The following is a 26,229-nucleotide window of genomic DNA, read 5'->3' as shown; positions in this document are numbered from 1 at the left end:
CGTTGTTGCTCTATAGAGATAATAGCGATGTTATCATTAAAATTTACATTTATTCAAAGTAAATAATTTTTTTTTTCTGATGATTTTATTCATATTATACATCGTATGGAAAAAAAATTTGTCGTAATATATCGTATTATAGTAGCAGGAATTATCATCACTATAATATTCATAGTCGAAGATAATGAGTACCAATGACCGCTCCACAATTTGAACAATTATGTTTAATATCCTTTTCATTATTATAGTGATAAGAATTTGAATTAATAATCTTTTTTTTTCTTTGTTGATTTTGATTTATTTTAAACTTACCTTAAAATCATTGATAATCATTGGCAATAATCCACACCAACATCTATAATATTGTATAATAGAGAAAAAAAAATTTTCATAATCATCATCATATCAATATGATTGAAAATATGATTCACTAACCCTAATGCACAAAGTACACAAATGAGATATGTCAATTGACCATTAACCTGTTGCGTTTTTGTCATCGTCTTATTCTTACATTCAGGACAATCAATTTCAATTGGTTCACGTGTCAATGTCATTGTATGTTTTAATTCTTTCAATAACATTGTTGAATAATTGGTTTTAGGCACTGAATTGAGAATAATAATTTTAAAAAAATGTCAAATTTTGACTACATTCTTACCTTTATTGATTGGTTTATTCATTTTGTTGTTGTTATCGTTGTGATCCATAATTATTCGTAATTTTTTCAATGTCAAAATTGATTTGAATCAAAAGTTATTCTCTTCAGCTGATGATTTCGTCTTAATGAGAACAAATGAATAAATGAATTTTGTTACACAAAATTGGTTATTCGTCATTTCATGAATGAATGTACATCATTTTTTTTTTTGAAACAATTGAAATCCATTCAATCAATTAAATATTCATCATCATCATCATTCATTCATTGAGTGACTGTCGTGGCCTATGTTCGAAGTTTCATTCAAGATTAATTTCAGATTATCATACATTTATGGAAATTGCATCATCTATAAATGAATGATTAACAATAGTCAATGAGTATATATCTTATTTTATTTTGATCAAATATATCTTATATATTCATCATTTATAACGCCCATAGAACTAATTATTTTATCATTATTTCGATTCAATTCAATTAAATTCAATGTGATTTGATTTGATTCGTAATCATCAATGATGCTTTCAATGGGTAAAACACACACACATTGAATATATAGATATTTTTTTTTGTCAACTTCAAATTTTGTTGTTATGTTTGAGATGACAAAACTTGCATTGCTTTTATTCGTTGATCAATATTTTTGATTTTTTTTTTGGTAATTATGCATACAATGTAGTTTACTTTTTTTGTATTTCCTGTCTCCATGACATTGGTTATGCAATGATTATGATGATGATGATGATGTTGGCAACCATATCCACTATAGTAACTGTATTTCGTAATGATTTGAGTATTTTTGAGTATTATTTGGAAAAATGATGTGATCTCAATCACTTAAAATCCGCCTATTGATTTTTTTTCGGTTTTAGAATTGTTTTAATCATAATATATTAATCAAAACATTCTTATACAAATTTAAACACAGAAAATGACAGATCAATCAATCAATCTGGATCAATGGGTGGAGAAACAATTGGAATTAATTCGATTGGAATATGAAGAAGAAGTTTTTAACAATGAGTAAGTAGATTTTCTTTTGTTGATTTTAAGCCTTTTGTTTTATTCTGTTTCCATTTGAAAAATTTTCATATTACTAATAGAGATTTGCTTACGAATAATTCAATCGATGATTTGGCAAAAGCTGGCTTTGCTTTACGAAATCTCAAGATTACCAAAGAATATTCAGAAAATGGCATCAGAATCATTCGTTTGAGGTTACCACAAGAAAAACAGAATGATTTAAATTTGAAAAAATGCCGTTTGCTTCGTGGTTTTGTCGGTGTCACTGTCGATGAACAAACAATGCCGATAGCAATAGCATATGCAGTGAAAGTGGAAACAAATTCGATCGAAATCGATTGTGATGTTGATTTGCTTAAACAATTCCCAAACAAACGATTTAATTTTGTCAAAGTGGTCAATGGTGTCACTTATAATAGAATGGTTTTCACATTGAAAAAAATGGTTTTACGTTCACGTTATGTCTATCTGATTGGTTTATTGATGGGCCATAAACCATTATTGAATCCATTGATGAAGTTGCGACCATATGTTAACGGTTTACCTTTTTCTAATTCACAACGAGGATTAGATATGATTAAATGGTTCAATTCCAACTTGAATAATTGTCAGAAAGAAGCTGTTGAATTTGCATTGTATCAACAGCATTTGGCTGTGATTCATGGACCTCCCGGCACGGGAAAAACAACAACTCTTACCGAATTGATTCTCCAATTAATTACCCGAGGATTTCGAGTGATGGTCTGTGCACCATCTAATGTTGCTGTTGACAATATTTTTAAACAGTTAGTTGATTCTTATGATAAAAATCTATGTCGAAAATATCGTATCAATCCAAATTATTCATTCGTACGAATTGGTCATCCTGTACGAGTTGATCCGCAAATTCATAAGTATTTGGTCGACAAAGCTTGTTCAAGCTCCAAAAAGAAAAAAAGTCAATACGAACGAAAACAAATGGAAAAAAAGATAGTTAATGCAAACGTTTTAATGTCAACGCTGTCCAGTTCGTTTATATACGAGGGTAATCTTAAATATTTATGGAACAATAAGGATTTGGCGAAATTTTCATTCGATATTGTTATCGTGGATGAATGTGGTCAATCAACTGAACCATGTACTTGGATTCCGTTATCGTTCGCCGATAAGTGTGTATTGGCTGGTGATCATCTTCAATTGCCACCGACAACATTTTCATCTGAAGCTACCAATGAAGGACTAAATATATCTTTACTCGAACGAGTCACAAAAAAATTGTTTGTTCATTGCCCTGAACGTGTAGTACGAATGTTGACCGTTCAACATCGTATGAATGAATTGATTATGCAATGGCCTTCCGATTATTTTTACGATGGTCGTTTAGTTGCCGCTCCTATTGTTGCGTCACATCAATTGGTATTAAAAGGAACTCGGCGACCATTGCCAGTTTTACGATTCATCGATACGGTCGGTTGTGATATGGGTGAAATGGATTCACAACAAAAAGCATTCAGAGCTTCAAAAGGCAACATATATGAGGCAAAAATCGTATGTATTGTCATCAAAAAACTTATAAATCAAGGATTGCCTGCATCCGATATTGGTGAGTCTTTATTATTCACTGAAATAGTTATAAATCATAAACTCAAAATTTGATTACAGGTGTAATTACGCCATATCGATTGCAAACAACATTGATCGAAGCCGTTTGCAAACGAGAATTTTCCCGTCGGATCAATGATCAATTAGAGATTAATTCAGTTGATGGGTTCCAAGGTAGAGAGAAAAATGTCATTATTTATTCCATGGTACGTTCGAATGAAAATGGTTCGATTGGATTCCTGAGTGAAGAACGACGTCTAAATGTCGCCATTACTCGTGCTCGAAAACATTTAACTCTGATTGGCGATTCCGGTACAGTGACAAGACGATCGGCTGCATTGAATTCATTTATTGGATATTGTTTTCAAAATGCAATCATTGAAAATGGCAGTGATTACCAAATGCAAATGAATCAAATGAATTATCTGGATCAAATATTTGCCGAATTCAAAATAGCTAAATCTTCACAGAAAAAGGAAAAAACTAAAAAGAAGAAAAATCGTCGACATAAAAAATTAGCTCCAATTGATTCCAATCTTGCCAATATGTTGAATGCTTTTCTGTCTAACAATGTATGGTTATCAATGCAGTTGCCTACTTATCTCAATCGAAATCAACGTAATCATGCAGAGAAATTTTGCAAGCAAAATAGATTTAAATTTTCCTATAAAAAAGTTTGGATCGATTCGAATCAAACGCAACAATGTACACAGATGACTATATTTCGTTGAAATTATTCGATTCGATTATGTGATTTATTTTCTGATTTCTTGTGATTCAAAACATGCAATTCATTGGCATTCCTGTTTTTTATTGTTTCAAATAATAAAGATTTTTATTTTCATTCTTTTTTAAACATTATCAAATTGCACATTATTCATTCAAAATCAATCAGTGGTGTCTATTCGAACAATTAGAGACGACGAGTTTTATGTATTAGTGTACGACATTGTGGACAATAATGATCGGCATCTTTGCATGAATCCATACAGCATGGAATCAAACAACATCCAAGCCAACAACTTTGTAAATAATTGGTAAAAAAAAAAATTATATCAATTTTCAAAAATTTCTAAATAATTAATATACGAACCCAAAAAGACAAAGTCCACCGGAAATCAGATACGTAAGCAAACCATTTTCATAATGTACTTCAGTAACAATGTTGGCTTGACAAGTTGGACATTTCATCTGAACAGGATCTAAACCAATGGTTTGATTAATGATCACTGTTGGTGCTTGTTGTTCGCCCCCTACTTGAATTGCTGCCACTGATGAGAAAATTTTATTTAAAAAATAATCAAAAATTATTAAGGAATAAAACACTTACTATTGTGAAAATAAAATTTTAACAATGTTTTTAAATCAGAAATTAACAGATTCTTTTTCCGATCACAATAAACAATAGTATTTATAGTGGATAAATATCTGTGGCAATATATCCACTATTGGATTGTTTCCACTCCCTTTTTTTAAATAATCAATCCAATATATTTATTTATCCTCTTACATTGTGTTCGAAACCATCGAAACCGTTGATCATAAATGTAATACATCATTGTTTTGATAGATTTATGTTTTGATGTTACATACATATATATCCTAGGATATAATCTTTAAAAAAAACCTTTCCATATTTCGATTATATTTTAATCTCCAGTTAGCTATAATAATATTAAGCTTTACATAAAAATTATGCTTGTTGGGGATAATTTTAAAAATGTTCAATTTTTAGTTGCAGTGAGCACATTTTCAAACCGTTATTCTGGAGACAAACACCATCACGAGATAACGATTGTATTGTCTGAATAAAAGTGTTTCTTCTAAAAATCCAATAATTGATTTTTCATTTCATGATTCATCTGTCGAGTATAAATGAATCATTTTGAAAAAAAACATAATAAAATACAGATTTCACTTTTTTTTGGATATCATCAATTGCAATGAATGATTTTGATTTTAATATTGCAAAAGATTATTGAAATTGATATTAGAATTAGACATTGTTATTGTTACGCACGTCATCACAATGGATCTATTTTTTTTTATTCTTTATCACAATGATTATTATCATCAAATTCGATAAGCATTATGTATGATCATTCCACATTTCGGACAATAATGTTCAACATCTTGACATGCAGGCATACAGAATGGAATAAGACAGCATCCATACCAACATCTGTAAACAAAAAAAAATTTTCAACAACAATGATCAGTATCAAATACTTTGAAAATATTTCCTACAATCTGAAATATAAATACCCAACAAGTAATAATCCACAGCAAAGAATATAGGTTAACAATCCGTTCATATAACGGATTCTGGTCACAATATTCAAATGACAATATGGACATTCCATAGATATTGGATCAAGACATTTATCGTTTATGATAATTATGACATCATTATTTTTTTGTCGATTACTATTACGATGTTTACCCATTTATAATTTTTTCCAAAATTTCAAATGTCTATAGATGAAAAATGTTTATTACAAACAATAACAATTATTTCAGATTTTTTTTTTAATAGAACAAAAAAATTTATATACCAGCTCATGATTCAATCAAATTATTCTGAAAATTAAATTTGGGCTAAGCAAAATTTTATGAAAAATTCATTCAGTTTGATAATTATTATTCATTCATTAGATATATAATATATATGACAACAAGAGATAAAAACATAATTTGTTAAACACAATAAAATGAATATATCAAACAAAAAGCATAGTATAATGTGTAGAATATAATGAGATTAAAGTTTCGCCATGATCACATAAAGAAATTCAAGTTTGGTTCATTATCAATATAATTTGACTTAGTTAACTCAATGGAGAGCAGGAGAAAAGTTTTACTTCTTGATTAATACCATGGCTTGATAATTGATGATAAAGGAATTTTCGTTTAATTCAAATTCGACGATATCGGCCAATATTGGTCTTACAATTCGAACATCGATGATCAATATCCTATTTTGTTTATTTCAGAATGATTTGACTAAATGAAAAAAATAACGAATCATACGTTGAACTTACCAAACATTCGGGTATACAACAAGGAATCAAACAGCAACCAGCCCAACATCCACATAGAAAAAGTGTTCCGGCGGCAAGATATGTAAGCAAACCTGGTACTGCACTTGTCTCGGTCAATGTAGTGGCATTACAATTAGGGCATGTCATTTGAACCGGATTAGGTGATAATCCAAGTGAAAGTGGCTGAACAGTTATTACATGAGCTGTAGTGGGTGTTGTGTTAGCGTCAAATGTTTGAGTGCCTAAACAAAGAAAATTAATATATTGAACCATATCATCATCGTAAAATATACCTGGTTGCTGGATATGAATAAATCCTGGTCCTGGTGGTGAATAGGCGGGTGGTGGATCCATGTTGAAAAGTGGTGGTGGTACACTTGGATAAATTGGTTGCTGTTGTTGCGAATGTTGTGGGTTGGTCATTTTGGCCGCATCGTTTGGATTGGAATTTTGCATGATAATTATAAATTTTGTGCGAAAAAAATTAAAGATTTTTGATCAACAAGTGATTGAAGGCTTGTTTTTTTGGGCGTATGATCTTGTGCTTTTTGAATGAATATTTGTGCTATAAAAAAAAACAATGAAAAATATAACTCGTTCAAATTTCATCAATTACAAGCTGAGTTTGTTTTTTCATTTACTCGATTGACGTAATTGAGTTTTTTCTTCTCTTTTTTTTGGTTAATCGATTGAATCGAAATGATACTTTAGAGTTTGTGCAACACTATGAATGATGCAAATACAATTTTGGTTATAATACGCACTGATGATTGTTCATTATTGTTGTCGTTGACAACAATTTTGTTGTCTTATGATAATGGAAAGAAAATCTCAATGTGTTCCATTCGAAAATATCACATCAATTGTGAGTTATACATTTACACACACACACACACACACACAAACACATACACAATTTTAAGCAATAGACTCATATCAAAATTGTTGATGCAAAAAAGCTGCCATCTCGTGAATTAGAATGACATTTCTATCGAAATAATATTTAACTTTTTTTTTATTATTCGAGAAGCCACTTACGATCAATTAGACATAAATTACGCATATAAGATTTGTTTGTTTGTACCAATTCTACAAAAAGTACACATTCAGGTTTTTGTGAAAATAAACACGATGAAGGATGAATGAAAACAGTCATTGATGGACGATCATTTTGTCCAAATGTTATGGTACGAAAATCACCATCACGTTGAAATTCGGCAATATTTGCACCTAAACCAACGCCAACACCGGATGCAATGGCCAAACATTTACGTACAGTTTCTGTGCTTGGTGTGCTAACCAAATCGATAGATGCCTGTTTACAAAGATCGACTAATTGTTGTCGAATATCTCCAGCTTGTTTCAATTGATATGAGCGAAGATAGTTTTCTTGACACCAGGTCATTTTTTGCTGTGCTTCTCGATATCGACGAAATACATTTAATAGTTTGATTAGATCACCTTCGGAAGAGGCAAATTTTCGATGTATTGCAATAACCTTTTCATTGGTCATCGATGTATCGAATACGTTATCGACTGAAAGCATTGAAATGATTGTGATAATTTCTTCGGTACATCGGAATTTTTGTGCTTCAATCAATAGTAAAGCGTATCTCGGATCAATTGGAAATTTCACCATTGTACGTCCAAGTTTGGTTAGTTTATAATCAACATCCGAATCATTCTCTTTTTCAATAGCTTTCATTTTCATCAATTTCTTGAGCGATGATTGTATGTTTTCGATTGAGGGTGAATCAATAAAATCGAATGCTTGAACATTGCTGATACCCAATGCAATTAATTGTAATAATACACTGTATATGCTGCATTTTTGAATCTCAGGAATGGGAAACGGTGAAAATGATCGATATTCTGGCCGAGTATAGAGACGATAACATTTGCCCGGTGCTAGACGACCGGCACGACCACTCCGTTGACAAGCTTGTGCTTTCGAAATGTTCTCAACACGCATTATCTCAAAGCCAGTTTTTGGTGAAAAAATTTTTGATTTAAATTTTCCGGTATCGATTACGTAACGAATATTTGGTATTGTAATTGATGTTTCGGCAATGTTTGTTGGCAAAAATAACTCTACGAAAACAATCATTCAAATTACGATCGAATATTCTTTGTTGTTTAGTTTTAGGTAATGCCGAATATAGAGGATAGGCTTTCAATGTTTTCACAGTTCCTTTACTTGTTTTCATTATATTCGTTTGAGCAGAATAACTTTGTACAATTTTGATCATGCTTTCAATCTCTTCTTGTCCAGTACAAAAGACAAGAATATCACCACCAATAAGGCTGAAATCATTATTCTGTCGTGTTGGTTCATCACCAAAAGTCAATTCATCTTCTTCTTGATGGATCTGAAACAGAGTGGAAAGACAAGCGGTAGCATAATCCGTATGTTTTGATTCAGTATAGAATATTTCAATGGGATAAACACGGCCTTCAATATAGATGACTGGTGCTTGATTAAAATATCTGGAAAAATTATCAACATCCATCGTGGCAGACATGATGATTATTTTCAAAGGTTCATAATGCCGCTGGCCGCCATTCGATGAATCAGAATCTTCATCAAGTGGACGTTTTTGGCCACTTCGTAAACGTTGGGCCTGTTTTACGATACCGAATAGTAGATCACTTTGAACGGTTCTTTCATGTGCTTCATCCAATATGATTACTCGATAATTAGAAAGCAATGGATCATGAATGGCTTCACGTAATAATATACCATCAGTCATGTATTTGATTCGAGTATTAGATGAAGTACAATCGTCGAAACGAATTTTATATCCGACTAGGTCACCTATTCGACATTGTATTTCTTGAGAAACTCGTTGGGCTACAGAAACAGCTGCTACACGACGAGGTTGTGTAATACCGATAGTAACTTTGCTTGACGACGTACAATTGCCATTTGGTAATGTGGACGGTTGATGATATTTTGATGATGATAGATGCTCGTATAAAAATTGAGGTATCTGAGTAGTTTTACCAGATCCAGTCTCACCGATGATTATCAGTGTTTCATTATTTTGTATTCGATCAAGAAGTTGACTTTTTACCAAACAAACTGGCAATTTATTTGTTGATAATCGATGATAATTTGTCGGTGGCCGGGGTGAACGTTGCTGATGATGATAAAATGAATAATCATTTGAATTATGATGATGAGTATTTGAATGATGTGATGAAAAATTTTCTGGTGAACTGGGAAATGATGATGTTGATCCTGATCGTCCTGGACATGATGGTGATGATGAACTTGGTGATTCCGGCGATGATGTCGATACGATCGATCCGGGTGATGGGGTAGCCGAGTTGATATTTGGCAATTGAATTTGTTGTTGTTTATTTTTTAGTAAAGCAATATCGGGTACCATTTCACCGAATCAATCAAGAAAAATTAATTGACCAAGTTGAAAAAACAAACAAAAATGCTCATCAAAAAAATTCAAGGTAATTGAAGCACGTGATTAAGCCGCAAGTTAAAATTTAGAACAACAACAGTCGATATAGTCAGGTATAATGAGCTGTGTGATCGAGATTGCTTTAAAGCGCCTAATATTAGGGTTGAACTTAAAATTCAAAATTAAATGATCAACAGAATTTGTTAATTTATTCATTCAACTTTGTGGAAATACAAAACTTTCCGTTTTATTGACATTTATAAATGTTTATATGTTTGTCATAATATTAAATGGGTGAATGGAAAGGACGCTATTATCATTATTTTGATTTGTAGGACAATTTTTTTTTTAGTTTTTCAACAAATATGATTATAAATTTTTATAGAATCCAGAAATAAATAAAGATGACAAATACAACCACACAACCAGCGGCAACTTTAGCATAGGTAGCTCGAAGATTCAGGTATCTGGCATCTTTTTTATATTTTTGCGACAATACTGATAAATTTGTCGCTTTATTGTCAAGATCTGTGAAAAATTGGATGGAATAAATTTTTTAAAATGAGACAAATTTATCCAATATTTTATCCGAGGAGAACTTACCTGAAATGGCCAAACCTCTTTGGAGAACATCATCGATATTTTGAACCATAATTTTTTGTACATCTTGCAATTCACTATTGAGCTGATTCAGGTTTCGACGTGCACGTGAATCCGTAAAATTCTTCTTTGCTTTTTGTATGTAATTATCTACAGAGGATAGAAAATTCTCAAATGAAATGTGGACAAATCATGATAATAGAGAATCATACCAAATTCAATAAAACTATAAGGCCGTGAAACTTTATTCACTCGAGACATGTAATCCTGTTGGAATTGTCGTTGCAAATCTTCGAGATATGAGAATGCGATTCGCCTGGAAAAGGATTTTTCACATAAAACTAGATAACAAACTTGTTGATCATTGAGAATACTATAATTTCAAAAATGAATAAATGAATATGACTATAAATCGAATCAAAATTCAACTTACTGAAATATGAATGGATCCGTTTCGATGGACATTTGTGCAGGGGAATGAACATTCATTTTACGAAATAAATGCTTGGCCTGATTCTGATAATTCACTATATTGCGACCAATCTAAAATTATGGTTTTGAAAATAATTTCATTTTTAATATAATAAATCAGCAAATCAATTTCAGTAAATATAACAAACCGTTTCATCATCCTGGATGGATGCGGCCAATGGCAATCCATCGGAGATTCTTGCTATCATAGTCATAAGAACCATCTTTGATCCGTTATATGGGATAAAACATCTCTTAGGATAAATTTTTCTATGAAAAAAATGTTCAAAAATGAAAACAAATGACGTGGATTTCACTGAATGAATGAACCAGGCAATTTTATTTGGATATGTTGCAAATAACAATTTTCCAGCTTGACTCTCACTCATTCAAATAGTACGTTTATGAATGCGGCAAAAAAAAACTTGTTTTTTTCAGTCAATTATAATAATTGATGACTACGATTTGATTTTCCTTGTCATTTAAGAAATATACTCATATATAATATATATGATAATAACAATGCAACCTGAGCAATATACCTGAACGATAATGGATAAAATTTTTGATTAGTTGTCGAATGACTGCGAATAGAACATGAATATCAAAATGAATGAAAAATCAGCCGATGTTAAATCTAATTCGAACGAAAATCAATCCGAACCGTTGGATTCGAATCAGTTTAGTGATTCAAATATTATTCCAAAAGAATTGAATGGATTACTTAATTTACCACCCGTGAATACGAACCCGAATAACTATTATTATCAGCAACAATTTCCTTATAACAATTACCAAAGTGGTCAACCTGTACCTTTCTATAATTTATCTAATCCAAACTTTTATCAACAAAATGGCAGCAATCATTATCATCCCCATTGGAACAATAATTCGCATCATCGTAAAAATCTTCCATATCAGTATAATAATTCATCAATGCCTACAATTATATCGAAAATGGCCGAAGATAAAATGAAACCGGCATTCAAATCAATCGAAATGATACTCGAAACATTTAACTCAATCAATATGATACTAGATTCGACATATTCCACATTATATGGATCATTTCGTACCATCACCGGTGTTGCTGATCATTTGATTTTCATACGGAATCATTTGACAGAATTAGCTTTGTTTCCTCGTTTGGCTTGTACATTAATCAATTTGATCAAATGGATGTTCAAGTTTTTGGGCTTAAACCACACAAAATTGGGCGAAATGTTTGAACGACAAATAAATAATGATATTTGGCGTGAGGCAATGTCATCATCAAATGCAATAAAAATTCCTGTATCTGAATCTTCAGGAGATGATAAACCACATTCATCATTATGGCCAGTGATGGCATTCTTTTCGTTGATATTTGGTACACCATATATTGTTTGGCGATTACTTGGAGCCACCGGCCAAATTCCACGAATCAACCAGCCGGATTGGACCACCAAAAATGGGCGTCATTTTGTGGCTATTGGATTACAAAATTTTAAGGCTCGTAATATGAATGAATTAAATTTCCGTAAAGGACAAATGCTATATATCAAACCAGAATCACTACAACCTGATTCAAAATGGTTGGTAGCTTGTACGATTAATGAAGATGGCAAAAAACCTGTACAGATCGGAGTCATTCCATTAAATCTTGTGAAATTATTAATGAATAAATAATATCTAATGATGTGTTGAATAAAATTTTGCTTGTTTAATCTGAGAAATTAAATACCACAGAATACGTCTTATATTGATTTGACTATTATGGAATTGTTTTGAAATGCCACGTGTTTATTTTTTATTTTTACATTCGGAAATTTTTATTTTTCTGTAACTGATTAGATAAAATTCTATAAAATTGTTTCTTAATATAATAATAATGATTGAGAAATCTGACCACGATAAATGTCAAGTAAAGGAACAAAGTGAGATACCAACATTTCAGCCATCCCCCATTTCTTCGGTATCAATTACAGTTAATCATGCTCGTGATTTTTGGTCAAAAACTTTACGATCTGCTCGCCATATTTTGGCGCCGATGGTTGATCAATCCGAGTTGCCATTCCGTTTGATGGTTCGCCGTTATAATGTCCATTGTACATATTCGCCGATGTTACACTCCCGATTATTTCTTGAACAGCCTAAATATCAACAGGAATTCCTTCAGACTGGTCCAGAATTTGATCATCCATTTATCATTCAATTCTGTGCAAACGACCCTGAAATATTTCTTAAAGCAGCGAAAATAGCTGAATCCCATTGTGATGCTATTGATCTTAATCTTGGCTGTCCCCAAACGATAGCCAAACGAGGTCATTATGGTGCTTTTCTTCAAGATGAATGGTCGCTGATTTACGATATAGGTACGATTAAATATTTTCCTATACAATTTTTGAATAAAATTTCTTTAAAAGTCAATTTAGCTGTTCGAAATCTAACAAAGCCAGTAACTTGTAAGATACGTGTTTTCGATGATGTGGAAAAGACGATCAAATATGCTAAAATGATTGAAAGTGCCGGTGCATCATTGATCACCGTTCATGGCAGACTAAGGGAACAAAAAGGTTCGAAAACTGGTCTGGCCGATTGGACAAAAATTCGTTTAGTCAAGTAATTTTATCTTAGTCAACTTTTTGCCAATTTAATCATTGATACTTTTTATAACAGAGAGAACCTTCGTATTCCTGTATTTGCAAATGGAAATATTCAATCCAAAATCGAAGTAGATAAATGTTTCGATGAGACCATTGTTGATGGTGTAATGTCAGCCGAAGGACTATTGTACAATCCAGCATTGTTCACTGGTAAACCGTTGGCAGTTTGGGATGCCGCCTATGAATATGTGGAACAATATCGTAAACATGCATCTTCGTTTTCATCTATTCGTGGACATATATTCAAATTTTTCCACCATTGTTTCACATTAGAAGAACATTTGGAATTGCGAAATGTTGTTGGCAAAACTCATTCGATTGAGGATTTCGTCAAAGTAGCCGATCAGCTCAAGAAAAGATATCATGTTGAATATGAGAAATTTATTGCTGATGATCAATATACAAATGAACATCCAAAAAATTGGCCTGTCTTCATCTGTAAACCATACTATCGACCATTAGAAACCAGAGTCATTGACAATACGAATGAATCGGTTGTCCAAGAACCTGTAAAGAAAAAGATTAAAAAAGAGAAAAAACCAAAAGGACCAAAAGCACCGAAAATATTGCCTGAACTGTGTTCACAATGTTCACATCCACGTGGATTAAAATGTGATTTTGGATATTGTCGGATTTGTTGTCGACAAAAATCCTATTCTGAAAAACTTGATTGTCAAGGACATGGATTTCGATTTCTATCCAAACTGCTCAAAAGTAAAAACGATAATAGTTGATACAATTAAATTTTTTTTTAATTTGATCTATGACCTCAAAATATTTAATTTGTGTTATATAAATACAATTTTATATAGCTAAATTTTTAGATTGAATTTTTCTTGGCTTGCTTAGGTGGCTGTTTCCCAAAAAACATATCGAGCCCTAGACCCGAAAAAACTAACGCCGTACCTAGCCATTGTTGCCCGGTCAATGAATTTCCAAATAAAAGTACGGAGAATAGGACGGTAAAAAATTTTCGAGTAGTCGTAACCAATGAACAAGAAAGCGGACCAAAATTTGTGATGGTTAAAAAGATGAATAATTGTCCAACAGCAGACATGATTGAGAATTGTAGAATAGACCAGATGACAAATGAAAATCGGTTGATAAAACTTATAAATTGCTTCAATTCACCGGTAACAATCAATGCAGCCAAAAGAAATAGCGTAGACCAGGCGTTCATCCAGAACATCATTCGGCCAGGTTTAGTTTGATGTTCACTTTTCATTCTATCCTGAAAAGCACCAAGAAATCCATCCATGGTCAATGATAAAAGTAATAATAATTCGCCAATAAAATAAGCATTTGTAGCAGCAGATGAAGATTTATTTGGATTGTACATAAATGTACCAACACCAATGACAATCAATAGGACAAAGAAGTATTTGGCCAAGGTATATCTTTTTCGGGTGTATAAAACACCAATTATCATGACCGGTATTGGTTTACAAGATTTGGCAATCACCTGGGTGGGATATGATACATGTTCTAATGAACGATTACTAGAAACCATAGCGACAACATAGCAAATTGATGCAGAAGCATAAAGAAAATTCGTTGTCGTATCTTTGGATTTTGTTCCATCTTTTTCATTCGATGTGAAAAATGAATTGAAAAAAATGGCGAATAATGTGTTGATAATACATTGAACAAATACTAATGACATTGAATAAGTAAACTGTTCACGTTTTATTCCATATTTGGCTCGGGTACTTTTGAAAATGAAATCAATTAGAATCTATATGAAAAATCTGAATAAATCAATACATACATTTTTTCTTGAAGAATACCATAATAAAAATAGCAGAAAAATATACCAGCTGCACAGAATACAAATTTTTTATTAATAAATTGACCTAAAGAAGACATTTCTTTGGTTTATTAATTCTGCATAATTCTATAGAGATCAAGATTTTGAAAAACAAAACAAAAAAATGAATTTGAATGACAAAATGAGTAGAAGAATGGGACGTGGAATAAAAATATTCTGTGTTCTTTCTTTTTGAATATAGATGGCGCGTTCCACAATTTAACATGATAGCTTGATTATCATCGTTATGTTTTTAAAAAAATTTTTTTTTTCATTTCCATATAAATAATTATTTTTTTTATTACAAAAAATTTTTTTTTATAAATTGTTAATTAATTAATTAATAATTATTTCAGAAAATATTGTTCTGATATTCTTATCGATATCCGTATCAGGTGGCATCGATTCGGCAACTTTCTAAATTGTGTGATAATTGAAATGGAATTCTGAATCATATTATTCAATTCAATCAATAGATTATTAAAAGCCTTACCTTTCGTACACCGGTTTTGATATCTTCACGTAAACTTAACAATGCAACAAAATGATCGGCTTTAATATCTGGATAGTGTTTCATAAAACTCTGTATGTTAAAAAATAAATAAATAAATTTGAGCTGTACAAATTAAAATATGTGAATATATTCAATATATTACCATTATTTCGAGATATAGCATGGACAAATCATTTAGTTTGAGAAAATCCATTAACATAGGAACAACTTTGAATGGATTTTCAACTCCAGAATTGGATTCTATTTTAGTTGGTAATTTTTCAATAGTTTCATCAATTGTTCTGGCTTCTTCTATACATTTTCGAGCAAAATCTTCCCGTTTACTTTGGCTTCTTAATGGAGTTCGCTTCGAAAGAATTGATGCAATATAAGATTTTGCTAGGCTTTTTTGCAATTGCACTTTAAGGGCATCTGAATTAGCATCTTTCAAGTAGACATAGTCACGTAAATAATCTTCAAGAGTGAGACGAACATTATCGACCACCGAAACGGTTCCTTCCAACCATTCAATACTGCCAACTTTGTTGATTTCACAATCAACATCTAATAAAATTTCCTTAATCAAATAGCCTATGCTTTCTTCCTTGAGCTTTTCAAAAGATTTTATCATATTGCTAAAAGCATTATCCATCTTCAATTGATTCAAGTCATCCTTACGATATTCTTTTTGAAATTTTAAGGCATTATCCATCAAACTGGAACAATTATTTGAAATGGCAATCATGTTGGGAGTGAAATTTTGTGTTCGGTTATCAAAATGACTTTTAGCATATTTGTTTACTGCTTCTTGATATTGTTTAGCGAATTCAGTCAAATGTTTCATTGACAAAAGTAATACTCGATTGACTAGATCCATGCTGACTATACTGGCTACCTGTAAATGTTGGTCGATCATCTGAAATACAATAACAGGTGTCGTCGTTTGATAATGGCCAGAATTATCAGCTTCTGGATGATGATTCGTATGCCAATCTTTTGACTCATGACGAATGGTGTTGGCTAACCATTCTTTATAATTCTTTTCGACAGTCAACAGATATTTGGTCATAAGATCTTCAATAATTTCATCGGTAAGTAGTGGAGGCAAGCAATCATCTTTTAATGAGAAACGAAGATCAGGATGTCCAAGCAATTCAGTTCCTTCATAGGCATTGAGCCAATTTAAAAGAGTAATGTATTCGTTGCCTTCAAGTGTGCTGACCAATTCTTGCAGGTAGGCACTCAAACATCGATGATAAAGATGAAACATTCGTCGAACTATATCATACGATGGCGGAAAACATGAAACACAAGCATATTTAACGACTTTCAAGTCATCCAAAATGATTTTTCTTGTCATTTCCAAATGCATTACTAGCCACATTTTATTTTCATATCGTTCATGAAATTTATTACCAGCGATTCTTTCGTTTACCGCTTCTTCCAGGATTTCAAATACTCGTTTCTTCCAATTTTTCGGTCGTCCTTGTGACATGAACCCTGTAGATTCAGCTCGTTTCATTGCTGCTTCATCTAGTAATTCTTCACGTTCGATTATACGAAGAGCTGTGACGATCAACGAAGGTTCTTTTCGTACAGTGTTCAATGTCAAACGAATAATGAGCCAAAGTTGTTTGCCCAATTCTTCGGATAATTTTTCAACTTCAGCATAATAATGTTTTAACATGTTCTTGTCAGCGTTGTTGGTAGGCGCCAAACGATGCAATTGAAAGAGTAGATTGTCGCGCGATTTTTCCAATTCATAAAGATTCAAATGTGCTTCGAGCAAATAATTTTCCATGATCAATTCACGAGTTTTTGCAACCGTTTCAGGTACATTGAAAATATGTTTCAAATTTTCCATCGACACAGCATATTGACTATGTTTCATCGATTCTTCGCGAACATATTTCAATTTTTCATATAGCATTGGGATTGATGGAAATGTCTCTTCGATAAGACGAATGGTGTTTTTAATTTCGCTTATGTCATTCGCAGCAGCTTTTAAATGTATCAATCCTGTTTTAACGCCATCCAATTGTGTTTGCATCGCAGTTTTTAACATACTTTCTTTTGAGTTCTTAATATAAATAAAAAGAATATTAATAATGAATTATAGAAATATGGTAATAACTTACAATATTTCGTTTGACACGTTTCTTGTATTGTTCAATTTTGTCCAATTGATCTGGCCGTTGAAGCATGTTAGATACATGTTTAAAAGCAGTCTGATAGACTTCTCGTTCTAATGCATCTGTATTCAAATTTGACATTGTATTCGATAGTTTGAAATGATCATTTGATAATAAAAATAAGAATGACCATTTTACAAAAAAAATTTATAAACACCTTTTATGGCAACGATTTCAACTCTGTAAACAGATTATGATATTCATTTGTGTTGATATAGCCTTTTTGGAATCTTCTTCAATTAAAGTTATAAACAGAAAAAATTATTTTTAAAAAAATGACAATTTCAAATTATTATTAAAATAATAATGAATAAAATAAAATAAAATATGCCCAAATACTCCATTAGGCGATTATCACATAAATGGTCTTTGATTTGGAATCAATGGAAACATCAATTGTTCGATCGTTATCGATTATGTTTATTATTTTTTAAAAGTCATTTTTATAATTCACATTCCGATGCATATTATCTAGCAGATACTATTTTAGATCCTATATTTTATGCAGTCGATCATTATCTTAAATATTGTGGAACAATTTTTGTTCTTGTTGTATTTTTTCTACTTTTGGCATTCATTTCTTTTGCCTATATTATTGGTTTGTTGTGATGATTTGAAAAAAAATAAATTTAAAAAATTAATGATCATCTCTTTATTTTACAGGAGTTCCATATTGGTACCATCGATCACAGCCAGTTTTTTGGATAGCATTTGTGATTGGACACTGGCTTTTGATCAATGTTATATGGAATTATTTTAAATCACTTTATACTTTACCTGGCTGGGCCATTGATGTATGTATTGGCAAATTTGTACAGAATTTTTTTTATTGATAATAGTTTTTTCATATCAGAAACCGATCATTATCGAAGTGACTTCATTTTGTAAAAAATGTTCGGCAGCTAAACCACCACGATGCCATCATTGTTCAGTTTGCAACAAGTAAGTTAAATGGGGATCGAATGTATATGATGATGACATGAAACATGTACTTTGATTCGAAAAAAATAGATGCATTCTGAAAATGGACCACCATTGTCCATGGCTCAACAATTGTATTGGCCATTATAATCATCGATATTTTTATTTCTTTTGTGCATACACCTGGTTGGGAACAATATTTGTTATGGCTTTTGGCGTTTGGGTTGCCGTCGACCATTGGTTTCCTCAATTTAGTCCGTTCGAACCAATACAAATTCAATGGTTCGATACTGATTATGTTACAAATTCTCTAGTCATTCAATTTCTTTGGCTATTCAATCGACCGAAATGGAAAACAAAATTAATGGTATTTGAAGCCATTATAACAGTATTATTATTTATTCTTCTAGGTATAATATAAGCTTGAAGCTGTGTGTAAATTAATATTTTATATCAATCAATGTTATTTTTTCGTTTAGGTTTGTTATTACGTTATCACACGATATTGGTAAACAGTGGAGAAACATGCATTGAACGTTATATAAATCGTAAATGTCGTCGACATTTTCAACGCTATAATCGCCATTACCAGAATCCATATGATTTTGGTTGGCGAGAAAATTGGTGCAGATTTTTAGGCTTCGATCGCCATCGACACCCATGGCGCCATATATTATTGCCATCGAATTTCGGACCAACAGGAAATGGTTTCACTTGGAAAACCATCGATGATAATGATTTTAATGATGAAATGTGTTAAATGATTATTCTGTACATATTTGCAATGTGATGATCTAGTTGGTTTCACACATTATAATATTGTGTTTATGCTAAATAACTAAAACTTTAGATATTTACTATTTATAAAATGACTTTTATGATTAAGATGAAAAAAATTAAAATTTCATTCCGATACTTTTTGCCGTTTTCGTCGAGGTCGCTGTTTAGTGGAATCCACAGGAATTTTAATGATTGATTTTTCGTGCGGTTCACTTGTTTGAGTGGAAGCTTCCATCAATGAACTTGCTGATTGTTTCTGTATCATGTCTCTCATCTTGCTCATCTCTTCTAATATTTGGTTGAATTTTAAATTGAATCCTTCCAGTTTACGATCCAATTCATCTAGATGTGTTTGATGTTTACGAAATTGTTTTTGATACTCTCCAAATTTACGTTTAGATGATTCCATTGAAGTTTTCATTGTTTGTGAGATTAGATTATGTTCTGTGTTGGATTTTTCCAACCGCTTCAAACGGATTGTCGTACTTTTGACAAATGAATCCAAAGTTACTAATGATTCTTTCTTGCTTTTATCATCGTTTAACCGGATAAGTTTGGAATTATCAATAACAGCTGCAGCTTGTTTATTTCGATTATTATTATTTCCTAATGATGATTCAAATATTGGCTTCAAACGTGCAGATTTAGGATTATTACCATTACAGCAACTGTTGCTACTATTAATGCCTTTTTCCAGTGAAGACAATGATGATGGAAGATTAGGATATTGTTCATAATCAAGAATTAGATAATTTACGTCAGGCAATTTGGGTTCAATAGATTCTTTAAAATATTCCATTGCCATTGTTGATAGGTCGAATAATTCATCCGTTACTTTGTATGCACGATTTACGACGGGCGTCTGTTTAACATAGTTAAGAATTCTATGAACTTCGTCGATAATTTCACCTGGAAAAAAACAACAATGATTACGTTTAATGTGCTTGCTGAATGTCATCTGTAACAATGTTAATCGCATATTCAATGTTTCGATTATATCATATTCACGAGCAAGTGCATGTTTACGGCGTGCTGATTCTCGTCGTGGCATTTGACTTTTAACAGTTTGAAATAAATGTTGTGTAAAGTTTCGTAGTGAATTAAATTCATTATTCAATTTATCTGAACAGATACGATTAAAATGATGACAAACGAGTCGCATTTTTGAAATCTGTTCATAAGAAATGAATTTGAAAATTTCATGTAGAATTTCATTTGGAAAATCCAGTAAATTTCTTTCTGGTGGTTGAATAGGCATTGCAAATGATGAAGAGGAAGATGGTGGCAATGATTCGAATGTATTGGAAATAGACATTGAAGATGTGGATCGCTTTTTATCCATGTTTTTTTAAACAATAATTTAAAATTTTTAAACAATGATGAGTTGTAAATTTAATTTAGATGTAAAAAGAAGCATTTCCAATAATAATAGTTATATTAAAAGTAAATCATCAATCGTGGCTAGTATAGAATGTGAAAATGTATAAATCAAGGTTAATTGTGTTGGTTGAATGATGAATTGAAAATACAACTGACCACGAAGACAAACCAATGATTAAAAGGTATATAAATGCAATATATTTATTTTTTTTCAAACTTTAATTACAAATGCCAAATAAAAATATCACATAAGAGATAATAAAATGTGTGTGTGTGTTTGTTTCAACAGCCACGAAACAATCAAACGAATATAAATAAACAGCTTGATGATTAATTTCTGAATTATCATATGATATACAGTTAAATAAACATTCAGAAACAAAAACAATAAAGCAATGGATAAATTGCATGCATTGCAATGGACTTTAACAAAAAAAAAAATTGAAGCGTTGGCAGCAACTCGTTTGTCATATACTTTATGAACAGAACATTTTAATGGATGTTTCGAGAAGAAAAATTGGATTCTGAAATGGCACGCTGCAATGCTCCAACACTGACAATTGAAAAAAACCGTTGTATACGGATCGGCCCAATTTCTTTGTTTCGGATTGATTTGTCATTTTTTTTTTGGAAAAATTTTTGATTGCCGGCTGGATTTGCAAATTTCAATTTCAATTTTCTGAAACGAATATTTTCATTTTCACTTTTGTTGAAAATTAATGTTGATTTGATTGATTCACAAATATAACCAGGTAAGTTTTGAACTAAAATTGAATGATTAAAAATTTTCACAAATCTATATTGCATCATTTAATACAGATATTTGATGATTAAAAAATGTTTGCCAATATAATCGAATGGTTTCGTCCATACTGGACGCCGACTAATTTCTTTTATTATGCACTGATCTCGAATGTAATTATCAGTCTTTGGGATCTCTATCTTCACTATCGTCAGGTAAACGGTTGTATTCTCCTTTAAAATTTGATAATAAATTGAAAATTTACATTTATAGCATAAGATTTATAAGAAACAACAAAAACTTCCCCTCGATCTGGCACCGTATATGGATGAAGGAAGCTTCAAAAAAGCACGTCTTTATAATCTTGACAGAAGTTATTTCGGTTTTTTCCGTGAAATTTTTAGTATTTGTCAAAAAGCGGTATGTAAAACGAAATTTTACATAACTTGTTTTGATTAAAAGATTATTACACTCACTATAGCTTATCATCTGGATTTTATTGGCTTCAATTCTTTGGAATTTGTCGACACAAATAACCTATAAATATTTTGGCTACCAGAATGAAGTCGTTTCGACCATTATGTTTTTCCTATTACAAACGGCCATATCTGCAGTCATTGATATTCCTTTCTCATTGTATTCGAATTTCGTCATTGAAGAACGTCATGGTTTCAACAAATATACGCTCAAGTTTTTCCTTTGGGATACTTTTAAAAAATTTCTCGTATTTCAGCCGATTATATCATTGTTGGTCGGCGGTGCAACCTACATCATCATCCGTTTTGAAGACCAATTCTTTTTCTACCTATGGCTTTTTTCCAGCGGAACTGCCATCATTTTCATGGTCATTTATCCATCGTTGATTGCACCGTTGTTCGATAAATATACACCATTGGAAGAAGGTTCTTTGAGATCCGAAATCGAACGTTTAGCAACTCAAATTAAATTTCCATTGAAAAACATTTTTGTCGTTGATGGTTCAAAACGTTCCAGCCATTCTAATGCTTATTTTTATGGATTTTTCAAATCAAAACAGATCGTCCTATATGACACATTATTCGATAAAGATTCACCATATTTCAAAAAGAATCAAGAAGAAAAGGCTGCAACAACAGAAGAATCGGAAAATGAAAAAAGTGATTCGGCCTCAACCAAAAAAACTGATGAGAAAAAAGCAACCGGTTGTACAGAGAAAGAAATTGTGGCCATTATTTGTCATGAATTAGGCCATTGGTATCATAGTCACATATTCAAGAATTTAGTCATCTCATTGTTTAATTTATTTTTCATATTCAAAATTGCATCATTATTCTATAATGATACTGTAATTTATCATGCTTTTGGTTTCTATGGCGAAAACAATATGCCACGATTTATTGGTCTGACTATCATAATTGAGACCATATTTCTTCTATATTTTGAGGTGAGAACCATGTTGAAACATTTTTCAATTGTTATTAATTGATAATTATTTATTTATTCCATATAGCTCTACAACTTTGGCATGAGCATCATTTGTCGAAAATTTGAATTTCAAGCTGACAATTTTGCTAAAAATTTAAATTTCCGTACTGAATTGATTAATGCATTGATAAAATTGAACAAGGATAATCTTAGCTTCCCTGTTTATGATTGGCTTTATTCACTATTGTTGCATTCACATCCACCAATTTTGGATCGTATCAATGCTTTACGTAAAATTGATGACAAAATTGATTGATCTATTTAGAAAAAAAATTACGATTAGTCGTACTATCATCATCATCTTCATCATCATCATCATCATGATTCATCATTAATGGGCAAAAAAGTTAAAATTATCCGAATATTATATTTTCTATTTCAATAAAACATGAATTGTATTTGTTTATTATTTAATTAATAAAGATGAATTCATAAACTAAATAACGCAAACATTTTTTTTTAGTTTCATAATAATAATCAAACTATTGTTACAAAAAAAAACAATATCATCTTGAAATCATAATCATATATAATAAAATAAAAAATTCCTATTCATTCTGCTTCTGTTTTTGATTATTTCTTGTCTTGATTCGCTTTAGTTATCAATGAACGATCATTCCAAAATTCACGTAATTCTTGTACACGTGTTCTGGTTACTGGCCGATCTTCTTTGATTGATTCGAAACGAAAATTAGATATTTTTTGTTTGTTCACTTCGGAAATGATATCACTATCGAAAACTTCGACCATACTTGTTGGTCGACTGTAAATTCGATTATCTGTATCATTTGATCGTTGATTAACGTTGTTATGGATGTTTGTTTCAATCGAATTAATGGATGATGTTTCAACTTGGCTAACACTGCTACATCTTGATTCATCTGAATGTACGCCTGATTCGTTAAATTGTTTTTCAATATTATCGGCTCCGGATTCCGATAGTGATGATGATGGTGATGACGATTCAAAATTATTCAATGGTACATTCTCATTGATTTTACCAAGAGAAGAAGATAAAATTGACTCTTGTGTAATTGTTGTAGGATTATTATTATTATCTGTATTAAGAGGTTGATGTTGATGATTTTTTCGTTCTTCTACAGATGCTTTTGGTATTTTTTGTAACAATTCATTAATAAAATTTTCTTGATCAGTTTTTTTTTGAAAATCTTTATCATTTTCATCAATAACAACATGATCATTTGTATGGTCAATTTCTTTTGGCTCTTGTTTTTTTCGATGATGATTATTACCAAGATTATTATTATTATTATCAGCAAAACTATCACTTTGATTCAGTTTATGATCATTAACTGGCGATTTTGGCTGCTGTTCACTTATTATATCCTGTTTTTGATCATTACTGTTTATGATGATGTTCTGATTGTTTTTCTCTTCGGTCATCACTGATGATGCTGATAGTGATGAAGTGCTCGAATTATTTGTTTGAACAGCCAAACAAGAACCATTAATTTTATTTAATGTATCATTCCGATTTTTTGTTTCGATTTTGTTACGACTATCATCATCATAAGTGACCACAACAACATTGTTATTATTATCGTCGATTATTTGTCGATCACCAACATTGGTGATGATGGACGGTTTTGATAATTCATCGAATTTTTTCGATTCACATTGGTTACGATCATCACTGTGTTTGACATCGGAGTTTGAAACAACAACACTAATGCCATCACCATTCACGATGATCTTATTGTTAGCATTGTCGATTGATGATTGTTGTGGCTGTATCTGTGGATTCGAATCTATATTGCTATTATCGTTCAATTTGATGAACATAGATTTCAGATACGATGTTAGCTCTTGTTCACCGTTAATGTTGTCATTATTATTATTATTATTATTATTGTTGTTTGTAGCTGTCAACGACATTTTCATCAATGTTGATAAATATCAATTACGAACAATGATGGTGATGATGATGATGATGATGATGATTTGTGTTTACTATAACTGAAATCCAAGATATTAAGCTTTTAAGGTTTTTTAGTGTCTTTAACAGGCATAAAATTGATTCAAATGATTATAACAAGATTCAACCATTAAAAGGAATTTTCTAAATTAAAAAAAAAGAAATAAAATTATAAAGATCAATCTAGAAATAAAATAGAATCTAATACAAACACACACACACACATAGAAAGAAAAAAGAAATGAGATGTAAAGAAGAAAAAAAGATGGTTACAAGTGAATGCAATCAAAATCAAAAATGTTGAAATACACAACTCTTACATGCACACAAACAAATAAATTCTTTTCCTTATGATGATCGTTTAAAAGAAGATTATCAATCAACCAAACCGAAACCAACTAACTAACATTATCATCATTATCATCATCATCATCATCATCATTAAACATCCATTTGGGCATCTACAATAAATAAAAAATGGCTGATGACGATTCAAGGATCAACCAAAAAAAAAAAAAAAATTGCGTTGACAAATGGATTGTATTTTTTTTTTCGCTGTATGTGTATAGGTAATTGATGACGCTCGTGGCTTCTTGACTTGATGATGATGATGATGATGATTGAAGACACAGATTTACTTTATTGAATATGGTTTTCTATTGTCATGGGTACCAAAAAAAAAAATTAAGATGTTCTGAGTACATCGATGATAGTTAATCATCATTTGTTTGAATACATAAATTTTTACAGAGGATTGTGTTGTATATTCAATTATCATTATCGTAGACACCTGCCAGCAGGTTGTTTTCTTCCCTAATGAATTAAATTTTTTTTTTTTTAAAGAACAATAAAAACCATATAATTGAACATGAACAATTGTGAATTTGATATCGTTGCTATTGTGGTCGTTGTATTAATAAAATTTTTCCATCTTTCTCTTTCACCCATATTCGTCACATCATAATGTCAATTATTAATTTTTTTTCTGGTTATCATTATTACCTGTAAAAATTTTTTTTTTTTGGCTCAATGTCTAATTATTTTGTACAGTTGACGACGCCATCACCACA

The 26,229-nt window shown here is 31.2% G+C and overlaps 15 protein-coding genes across 22 annotated transcripts in view; 5 read left to right on the top strand and 10 right to left on the bottom strand.

The window, feature by feature from the left end:
- The window catches only part of LOC124494542 (DNA-binding protein SMUBP-2-like), a 102,972-nt gene extending 98,848 nt beyond the window's left edge, over positions 1 to 4,124 (top strand). For 2 of the 6 annotated variants that reach the window (XM_075728992.1, XM_075728994.1), the window contains exons 2-4: positions 1,593 to 1,687; positions 1,768 to 3,269; positions 3,329 to 4,124. In XM_075728992.1, coding sequence (XP_075585107.1) covers positions 1,596 to 1,687; positions 1,768 to 3,269; positions 3,329 to 3,999 — 2,265 coding nt within the window. In that variant the 5' untranslated portion in view covers positions 1,593 to 1,595 and the 3' untranslated portion in view covers positions 4,000 to 4,124. Of the gene's footprint in view, positions 1 to 128; positions 449 to 1,223; positions 1,446 to 1,592; positions 1,688 to 1,767; positions 3,270 to 3,328 lie in introns of those variants that run through there. The other 4 variants (XM_075728993.1, XM_075728991.1, XM_075728990.1 and 1 more) reach the window with 4 other exon arrangements.
- LOC124494556 (LITAF domain-containing protein) lies at positions 37 to 1,242 on the bottom strand. Its single transcript, XM_047057741.2, has 4 exons — positions 662 to 1,242; positions 436 to 607; positions 313 to 355; positions 37 to 232 (listed from the first exon to the last, which is right to left on the bottom strand). The coding sequence occupies exons 1-4, from the start codon at positions 708 to 710 to the stop codon at positions 170 to 172; spliced, it is 327 nt and encodes a 108-aa protein (XP_046913697.1). The 5' UTR covers positions 711 to 1,242; the 3' UTR covers positions 37 to 169.
- On the bottom strand, positions 4,075 to 4,729 carry LOC124494557 (lipopolysaccharide-induced tumor necrosis factor-alpha factor homolog). Its single transcript, XM_047057742.2, has 3 exons — positions 4,599 to 4,729; positions 4,362 to 4,539; positions 4,075 to 4,290 (listed from the first exon to the last, which is right to left on the bottom strand). Coding segments are annotated over exons 1-3 (288 nt in total). The 5' UTR covers positions 4,600 to 4,729; the 3' UTR covers positions 4,075 to 4,181.
- A 148-nt stretch (positions 4,730 to 4,877) lies between these two features.
- Positions 4,878 to 5,786, bottom strand: LOC142597360 (LITAF domain-containing protein-like). Its single transcript, XM_075729005.1, has 2 exons — positions 5,534 to 5,786; positions 4,878 to 5,450 (listed from the first exon to the last, which is right to left on the bottom strand). The coding sequence occupies exons 1-2, from the start codon at positions 5,713 to 5,715 to the stop codon at positions 5,342 to 5,344; spliced, it is 291 nt and encodes a 96-aa protein (XP_075585120.1). The 5' UTR covers positions 5,716 to 5,786; the 3' UTR covers positions 4,878 to 5,341.
- Positions 5,787 to 5,876: 90 nt separating this feature from the next.
- Positions 5,877 to 7,081, bottom strand: LOC124494555 (lipopolysaccharide-induced tumor necrosis factor-alpha factor homolog). Its single transcript, XM_075729004.1, has 4 exons — positions 6,951 to 7,081; positions 6,603 to 6,874; positions 6,310 to 6,551; positions 5,877 to 6,243 (listed from the first exon to the last, which is right to left on the bottom strand). Exons 2-4 carry the CDS (start codon positions 6,763 to 6,765, stop codon positions 6,184 to 6,186), a joined length of 465 nt encoding a protein of 154 aa, XP_075585119.1. The 5' UTR covers positions 6,766 to 6,874; positions 6,951 to 7,081; the 3' UTR covers positions 5,877 to 6,183.
- Positions 7,082 to 7,306: 225 nt separating this feature from the next.
- LOC124494541 (ATP-dependent RNA helicase DHX33-like) lies at positions 7,307 to 9,804 on the bottom strand. Its single transcript, XM_047057720.2, is given in 2 exon segments — positions 7,307 to 8,386; positions 8,388 to 9,804. Coding segments are annotated over 2 exon segments (2,373 nt in total). The 5' UTR covers positions 9,702 to 9,804; the 3' UTR covers positions 7,307 to 7,327.
- A 106-nt stretch (positions 9,805 to 9,910) lies between these two features.
- Positions 9,911 to 11,188, bottom strand: Sec22 (vesicle-trafficking protein SEC22). The gene is made up of 5 exons (XM_047057739.2): positions 10,949 to 11,188; positions 10,762 to 10,871; positions 10,541 to 10,701; positions 10,332 to 10,478; positions 9,911 to 10,256 (listed from the first exon to the last, which is right to left on the bottom strand). The coding sequence occupies exons 1-5, from the start codon at positions 11,186 to 11,188 to the stop codon at positions 10,108 to 10,110; spliced, it is 807 nt and encodes a 268-aa protein (XP_046913695.2). The 3' UTR covers positions 9,911 to 10,107.
- Positions 11,189 to 11,396: 208 nt separating this feature from the next.
- LOC124494550 (peroxisomal membrane protein PEX13) lies at positions 11,397 to 12,525 on the top strand. The gene has a single exon (XM_047057733.2). The coding sequence runs from the start codon at positions 11,397 to 11,399 to the stop codon at positions 12,465 to 12,467; it is 1,071 nt and encodes a 356-aa protein (XP_046913689.2). The 3' UTR covers positions 12,468 to 12,525.
- Positions 12,526 to 12,557: 32 nt separating this feature from the next.
- Dus1 (Dihydrouridine synthase 1) lies at positions 12,558 to 14,385 on the top strand. 2 transcript variants are annotated; one of them, XM_047057727.2, is made up of 4 exons: positions 12,558 to 13,153; positions 13,205 to 13,400; positions 13,458 to 14,158; positions 14,257 to 14,385. In XM_047057727.2, the coding sequence occupies exons 1-4, from the start codon at positions 12,670 to 12,672 to the stop codon at positions 14,271 to 14,273; spliced, it is 1,398 nt and encodes a 465-aa protein (XP_046913683.2). In that variant the 5' UTR covers positions 12,558 to 12,669; the 3' UTR covers positions 14,274 to 14,385. The 2 variants fall into 2 exon arrangements, with proteins under 2 accessions (XP_046913683.2, XP_046913682.2); XM_047057726.2 differs by lacking the exon at positions 14,257 to 14,385 and having other exon boundaries at positions 13,458 to 14,206.
- On the bottom strand, positions 14,177 to 15,419 carry meigo (Solute carrier family 35 member B1 homolog meigo). The gene is made up of 2 exons (XM_047057734.2): positions 15,213 to 15,419; positions 14,177 to 15,153 (listed from the first exon to the last, which is right to left on the bottom strand). The coding sequence occupies exons 1-2, from the start codon at positions 15,308 to 15,310 to the stop codon at positions 14,265 to 14,267; spliced, it is 987 nt and encodes a 328-aa protein (XP_046913690.1). The 5' UTR covers positions 15,311 to 15,419; the 3' UTR covers positions 14,177 to 14,264.
- Positions 15,293 to 18,126, bottom strand: Sec6 (Exocyst complex component Sec6). 2 transcript variants are annotated; one of them, XM_047057723.2, is made up of 4 exons: positions 17,883 to 18,126; positions 15,908 to 17,824; positions 15,745 to 15,834; positions 15,293 to 15,668 (listed from the first exon to the last, which is right to left on the bottom strand). In XM_047057723.2, exons 1-4 carry the CDS (start codon positions 18,015 to 18,017, stop codon positions 15,588 to 15,590), a joined length of 2,223 nt encoding a protein of 740 aa, XP_046913679.1. In that variant the 5' UTR covers positions 18,018 to 18,126; the 3' UTR covers positions 15,293 to 15,587. The 2 variants fall into 2 exon arrangements, with proteins under 2 accessions (XP_046913679.1, XP_046913678.1); XM_047057722.2 differs by having other exon boundaries at positions 15,523 to 15,697; positions 17,883 to 18,122.
- A 37-nt stretch (positions 18,127 to 18,163) lies between these two features.
- LOC124494549 (palmitoyltransferase ZDHHC16) lies at positions 18,164 to 21,422 on the top strand. The gene is made up of 5 exons (XM_047057732.2): positions 18,164 to 18,534; positions 18,600 to 18,730; positions 18,790 to 18,878; positions 18,948 to 19,267; positions 19,337 to 21,422. Exons 1-5 carry the CDS (start codon positions 18,264 to 18,266, stop codon positions 19,615 to 19,617), a joined length of 1,092 nt encoding a protein of 363 aa, XP_046913688.1. The 5' UTR covers positions 18,164 to 18,263; the 3' UTR covers positions 19,618 to 21,422.
- On the bottom strand, positions 19,228 to 20,979 carry LOC124494548 (uncharacterized). Its single transcript, XM_047057731.2, has one exon. It carries the CDS (start codon positions 20,977 to 20,979, stop codon positions 19,762 to 19,764), a length of 1,218 nt encoding a protein of 405 aa, XP_046913687.2. The 3' UTR covers positions 19,228 to 19,761.
- A 154-nt stretch (positions 21,423 to 21,576) lies between the features above and the next one.
- On the top strand, positions 21,577 to 23,664 carry LOC124494545 (CAAX prenyl protease 1 homolog). The gene is made up of 5 exons (XM_075729636.1): positions 21,577 to 21,769; positions 21,837 to 21,974; positions 22,033 to 22,179; positions 22,241 to 23,182; positions 23,249 to 23,664. Exons 2-5 carry the CDS (start codon positions 21,855 to 21,857, stop codon positions 23,477 to 23,479), a joined length of 1,440 nt encoding a protein of 479 aa, XP_075585751.1. The 5' UTR covers positions 21,577 to 21,769; positions 21,837 to 21,854; the 3' UTR covers positions 23,480 to 23,664.
- On the bottom strand, positions 23,593 to 25,125 carry LOC124494547 (uncharacterized). Its single transcript, XM_047057728.2, has one exon. The coding sequence runs from the start codon at positions 25,123 to 25,125 to the stop codon at positions 23,797 to 23,799; it is 1,329 nt and encodes a 442-aa protein (XP_046913684.2). The 3' UTR covers positions 23,593 to 23,796.
- Between the last annotated feature and the right edge of the window lie 1,104 nt (positions 25,126 to 26,229).

The sequence above is a fragment of the Dermatophagoides farinae genome, chromosome 3, assembly GCF_024713945.1.
Source record: "Dermatophagoides farinae isolate YC_2012a chromosome 3, ASM2471394v1, whole genome shotgun sequence".
NCBI classification, from domain to species: Eukaryota; Metazoa; Arthropoda; class Arachnida; order Sarcoptiformes; family Pyroglyphidae; genus Dermatophagoides; species Dermatophagoides farinae.
Note: the sequence above shows the minus strand (reverse complement) of the source record. Positions and strands in the feature narration are given on the sequence as shown.

Excerpts from the sequence above, each read along its gene's own strand:
- LOC124494556 (XM_047057741.2), bottom strand. The coding sequence starts at position 710 with ATGGATCACAACGATAACAACAACAAAATGAATAAACCAATCAATAAA. Across the intron at positions 608-661 it reads GAATAAACCAATCAATAAAG|TGCCTAAAACCAATTATTCA; the intron begins GTAAGAATGTAG and ends TTCTCAATTCAG. Across the intron at positions 233-312 it reads TGATTATCAATGATTTTAAG|GATATTAAACATAATTGTTC; the intron begins GTAAGTTTAAAA and ends AATAATGAAAAG.
- LOC124494557 (XM_047057742.2), bottom strand. Across the intron at positions 4,291-4,361 it reads GGTGGACTTTGTCTTTTTGG|TTGTTGGCTTGGATGTTGTT; the intron begins GTTCGTATATTA and ends TTATTTACAAAG.
- LOC142597360 (XM_075729005.1), bottom strand. The coding sequence starts at position 5,715 with ATGGGTAAACATCGTAATAGTAATCGACAAAAAAATAATGATGTCATA. Across the intron at positions 5,451-5,533 it reads TGTGGATTATTACTTGTTGG|ATGTTGGTATGGATGCTGTC; the intron begins GTATTTATATTT and ends TTTTGTTTACAG.
- LOC124494555 (XM_075729004.1), bottom strand. The coding sequence starts at position 6,765 with ATGCAAAATTCCAATCCAAACGATGCGGCCAAAATGACCAACCCACAA. Across the intron at positions 6,552-6,602 it reads TATTCATATCCAGCAACCAG|GCACTCAAACATTTGACGCT; the intron begins GTATATTTTACG and ends TTCTTTGTTTAG. Across the intron at positions 6,244-6,309 it reads GTTGTATACCCGAATGTTTG|GATATTGATCATCGATGTTC; the intron begins GTAAGTTCAACG and ends TAAACAAAATAG.
- Sec22 (XM_047057739.2), bottom strand. The coding sequence starts at position 11,188 with ATGAGTGAGAGTCAAGCTGGAAAATTGTTATTTGCAACATATCCAAAT. Across the intron at positions 10,872-10,948 it reads CCATCCAGGATGATGAAACG|ATTGGTCGCAATATAGTGAA; the intron begins GTTTGTTATATT and ends CCATAATTTTAG. Across the intron at positions 10,257-10,331 it reads AAGAGGTTTGGCCATTTCAG|ATCTTGACAATAAAGCGACA; the intron begins GTAAGTTCTCCT and ends AATTTTTCACAG.
- LOC124494550 (XM_047057733.2), top strand. The coding sequence starts at position 11,397 with ATGAATATCAAAATGAATGAAAAATCAGCCGATGTTAAATCTAATTCG.
- Dus1 (XM_047057726.2), top strand. The coding sequence starts at position 12,670 with ATGATTGAGAAATCTGACCACGATAAATGTCAAGTAAAGGAACAAAGT. Across the intron at positions 13,154-13,204 it reads GTCGCTGATTTACGATATAG|TCAATTTAGCTGTTCGAAAT; the intron begins GTACGATTAAAT and ends TTTCTTTAAAAG. Across the intron at positions 13,401-13,457 it reads ACAAAAATTCGTTTAGTCAA|AGAGAACCTTCGTATTCCTG; the intron begins GTAATTTTATCT and ends TTTTTATAACAG.
- meigo (XM_047057734.2), bottom strand. The coding sequence starts at position 15,310 with ATGTCTTCTTTAGGTCAATTTATTAATAAAAAATTTGTATTCTGTGCA. Across the intron at positions 15,154-15,212 it reads GGTATTCTTCAAGAAAAAAT|TACCCGAGCCAAATATGGAA; the intron begins GTATGTATTGAT and ends CATTTTCAAAAG.
- Sec6 (XM_047057722.2), bottom strand. The coding sequence starts at position 18,017 with ATGTCAAATTTGAATACAGATGCATTAGAACGAGAAGTCTATCAGACT. Across the intron at positions 15,835-15,907 it reads TGCTATATCTCGAAATAATG|AGTTTTATGAAACACTATCC; the intron begins GTAATATATTGA and ends TTTAACATACAG. Across the intron at positions 15,698-15,744 it reads TCAAAACCGGTGTACGAAAG|AATTCCATTTCAATTATCAC; the intron begins GTAAGGCTTTTA and ends AATATGATTCAG.
- LOC124494549 (XM_047057732.2), top strand. The coding sequence starts at position 18,264 with ATGCCCAAATACTCCATTAGGCGATTATCACATAAATGGTCTTTGATT. Across the intron at positions 18,535-18,599 it reads TTCTTTTGCCTATATTATTG|GAGTTCCATATTGGTACCAT; the intron begins GTTTGTTGTGAT and ends TTTATTTTACAG. Across the intron at positions 19,268-19,336 it reads ATTATTATTTATTCTTCTAG|GTTTGTTATTACGTTATCAC; the intron begins GTATAATATAAG and ends TTTTTCGTTTAG.
- LOC124494548 (XM_047057731.2), bottom strand. The coding sequence starts at position 20,979 with ATGGATAAAAAGCGATCCACATCTTCAATGTCTATTTCCAATACATTC.
- LOC124494545 (XM_075729636.1), top strand. The coding sequence starts at position 21,855 with ATGTTTGCCAATATAATCGAATGGTTTCGTCCATACTGGACGCCGACT. Across the intron at positions 21,975-22,032 it reads TCTATCTTCACTATCGTCAG|CATAAGATTTATAAGAAACA; the intron begins GTAAACGGTTGT and ends TTACATTTATAG. Across the intron at positions 22,180-22,240 it reads TTAGTATTTGTCAAAAAGCG|CTTATCATCTGGATTTTATT; the intron begins GTATGTAAAACG and ends CACTCACTATAG.
- LOC124494547 (XM_047057728.2), bottom strand. The coding sequence starts at position 25,125 with ATGAAAATGTCGTTGACAGCTACAAACAACAATAATAATAATAATAAT.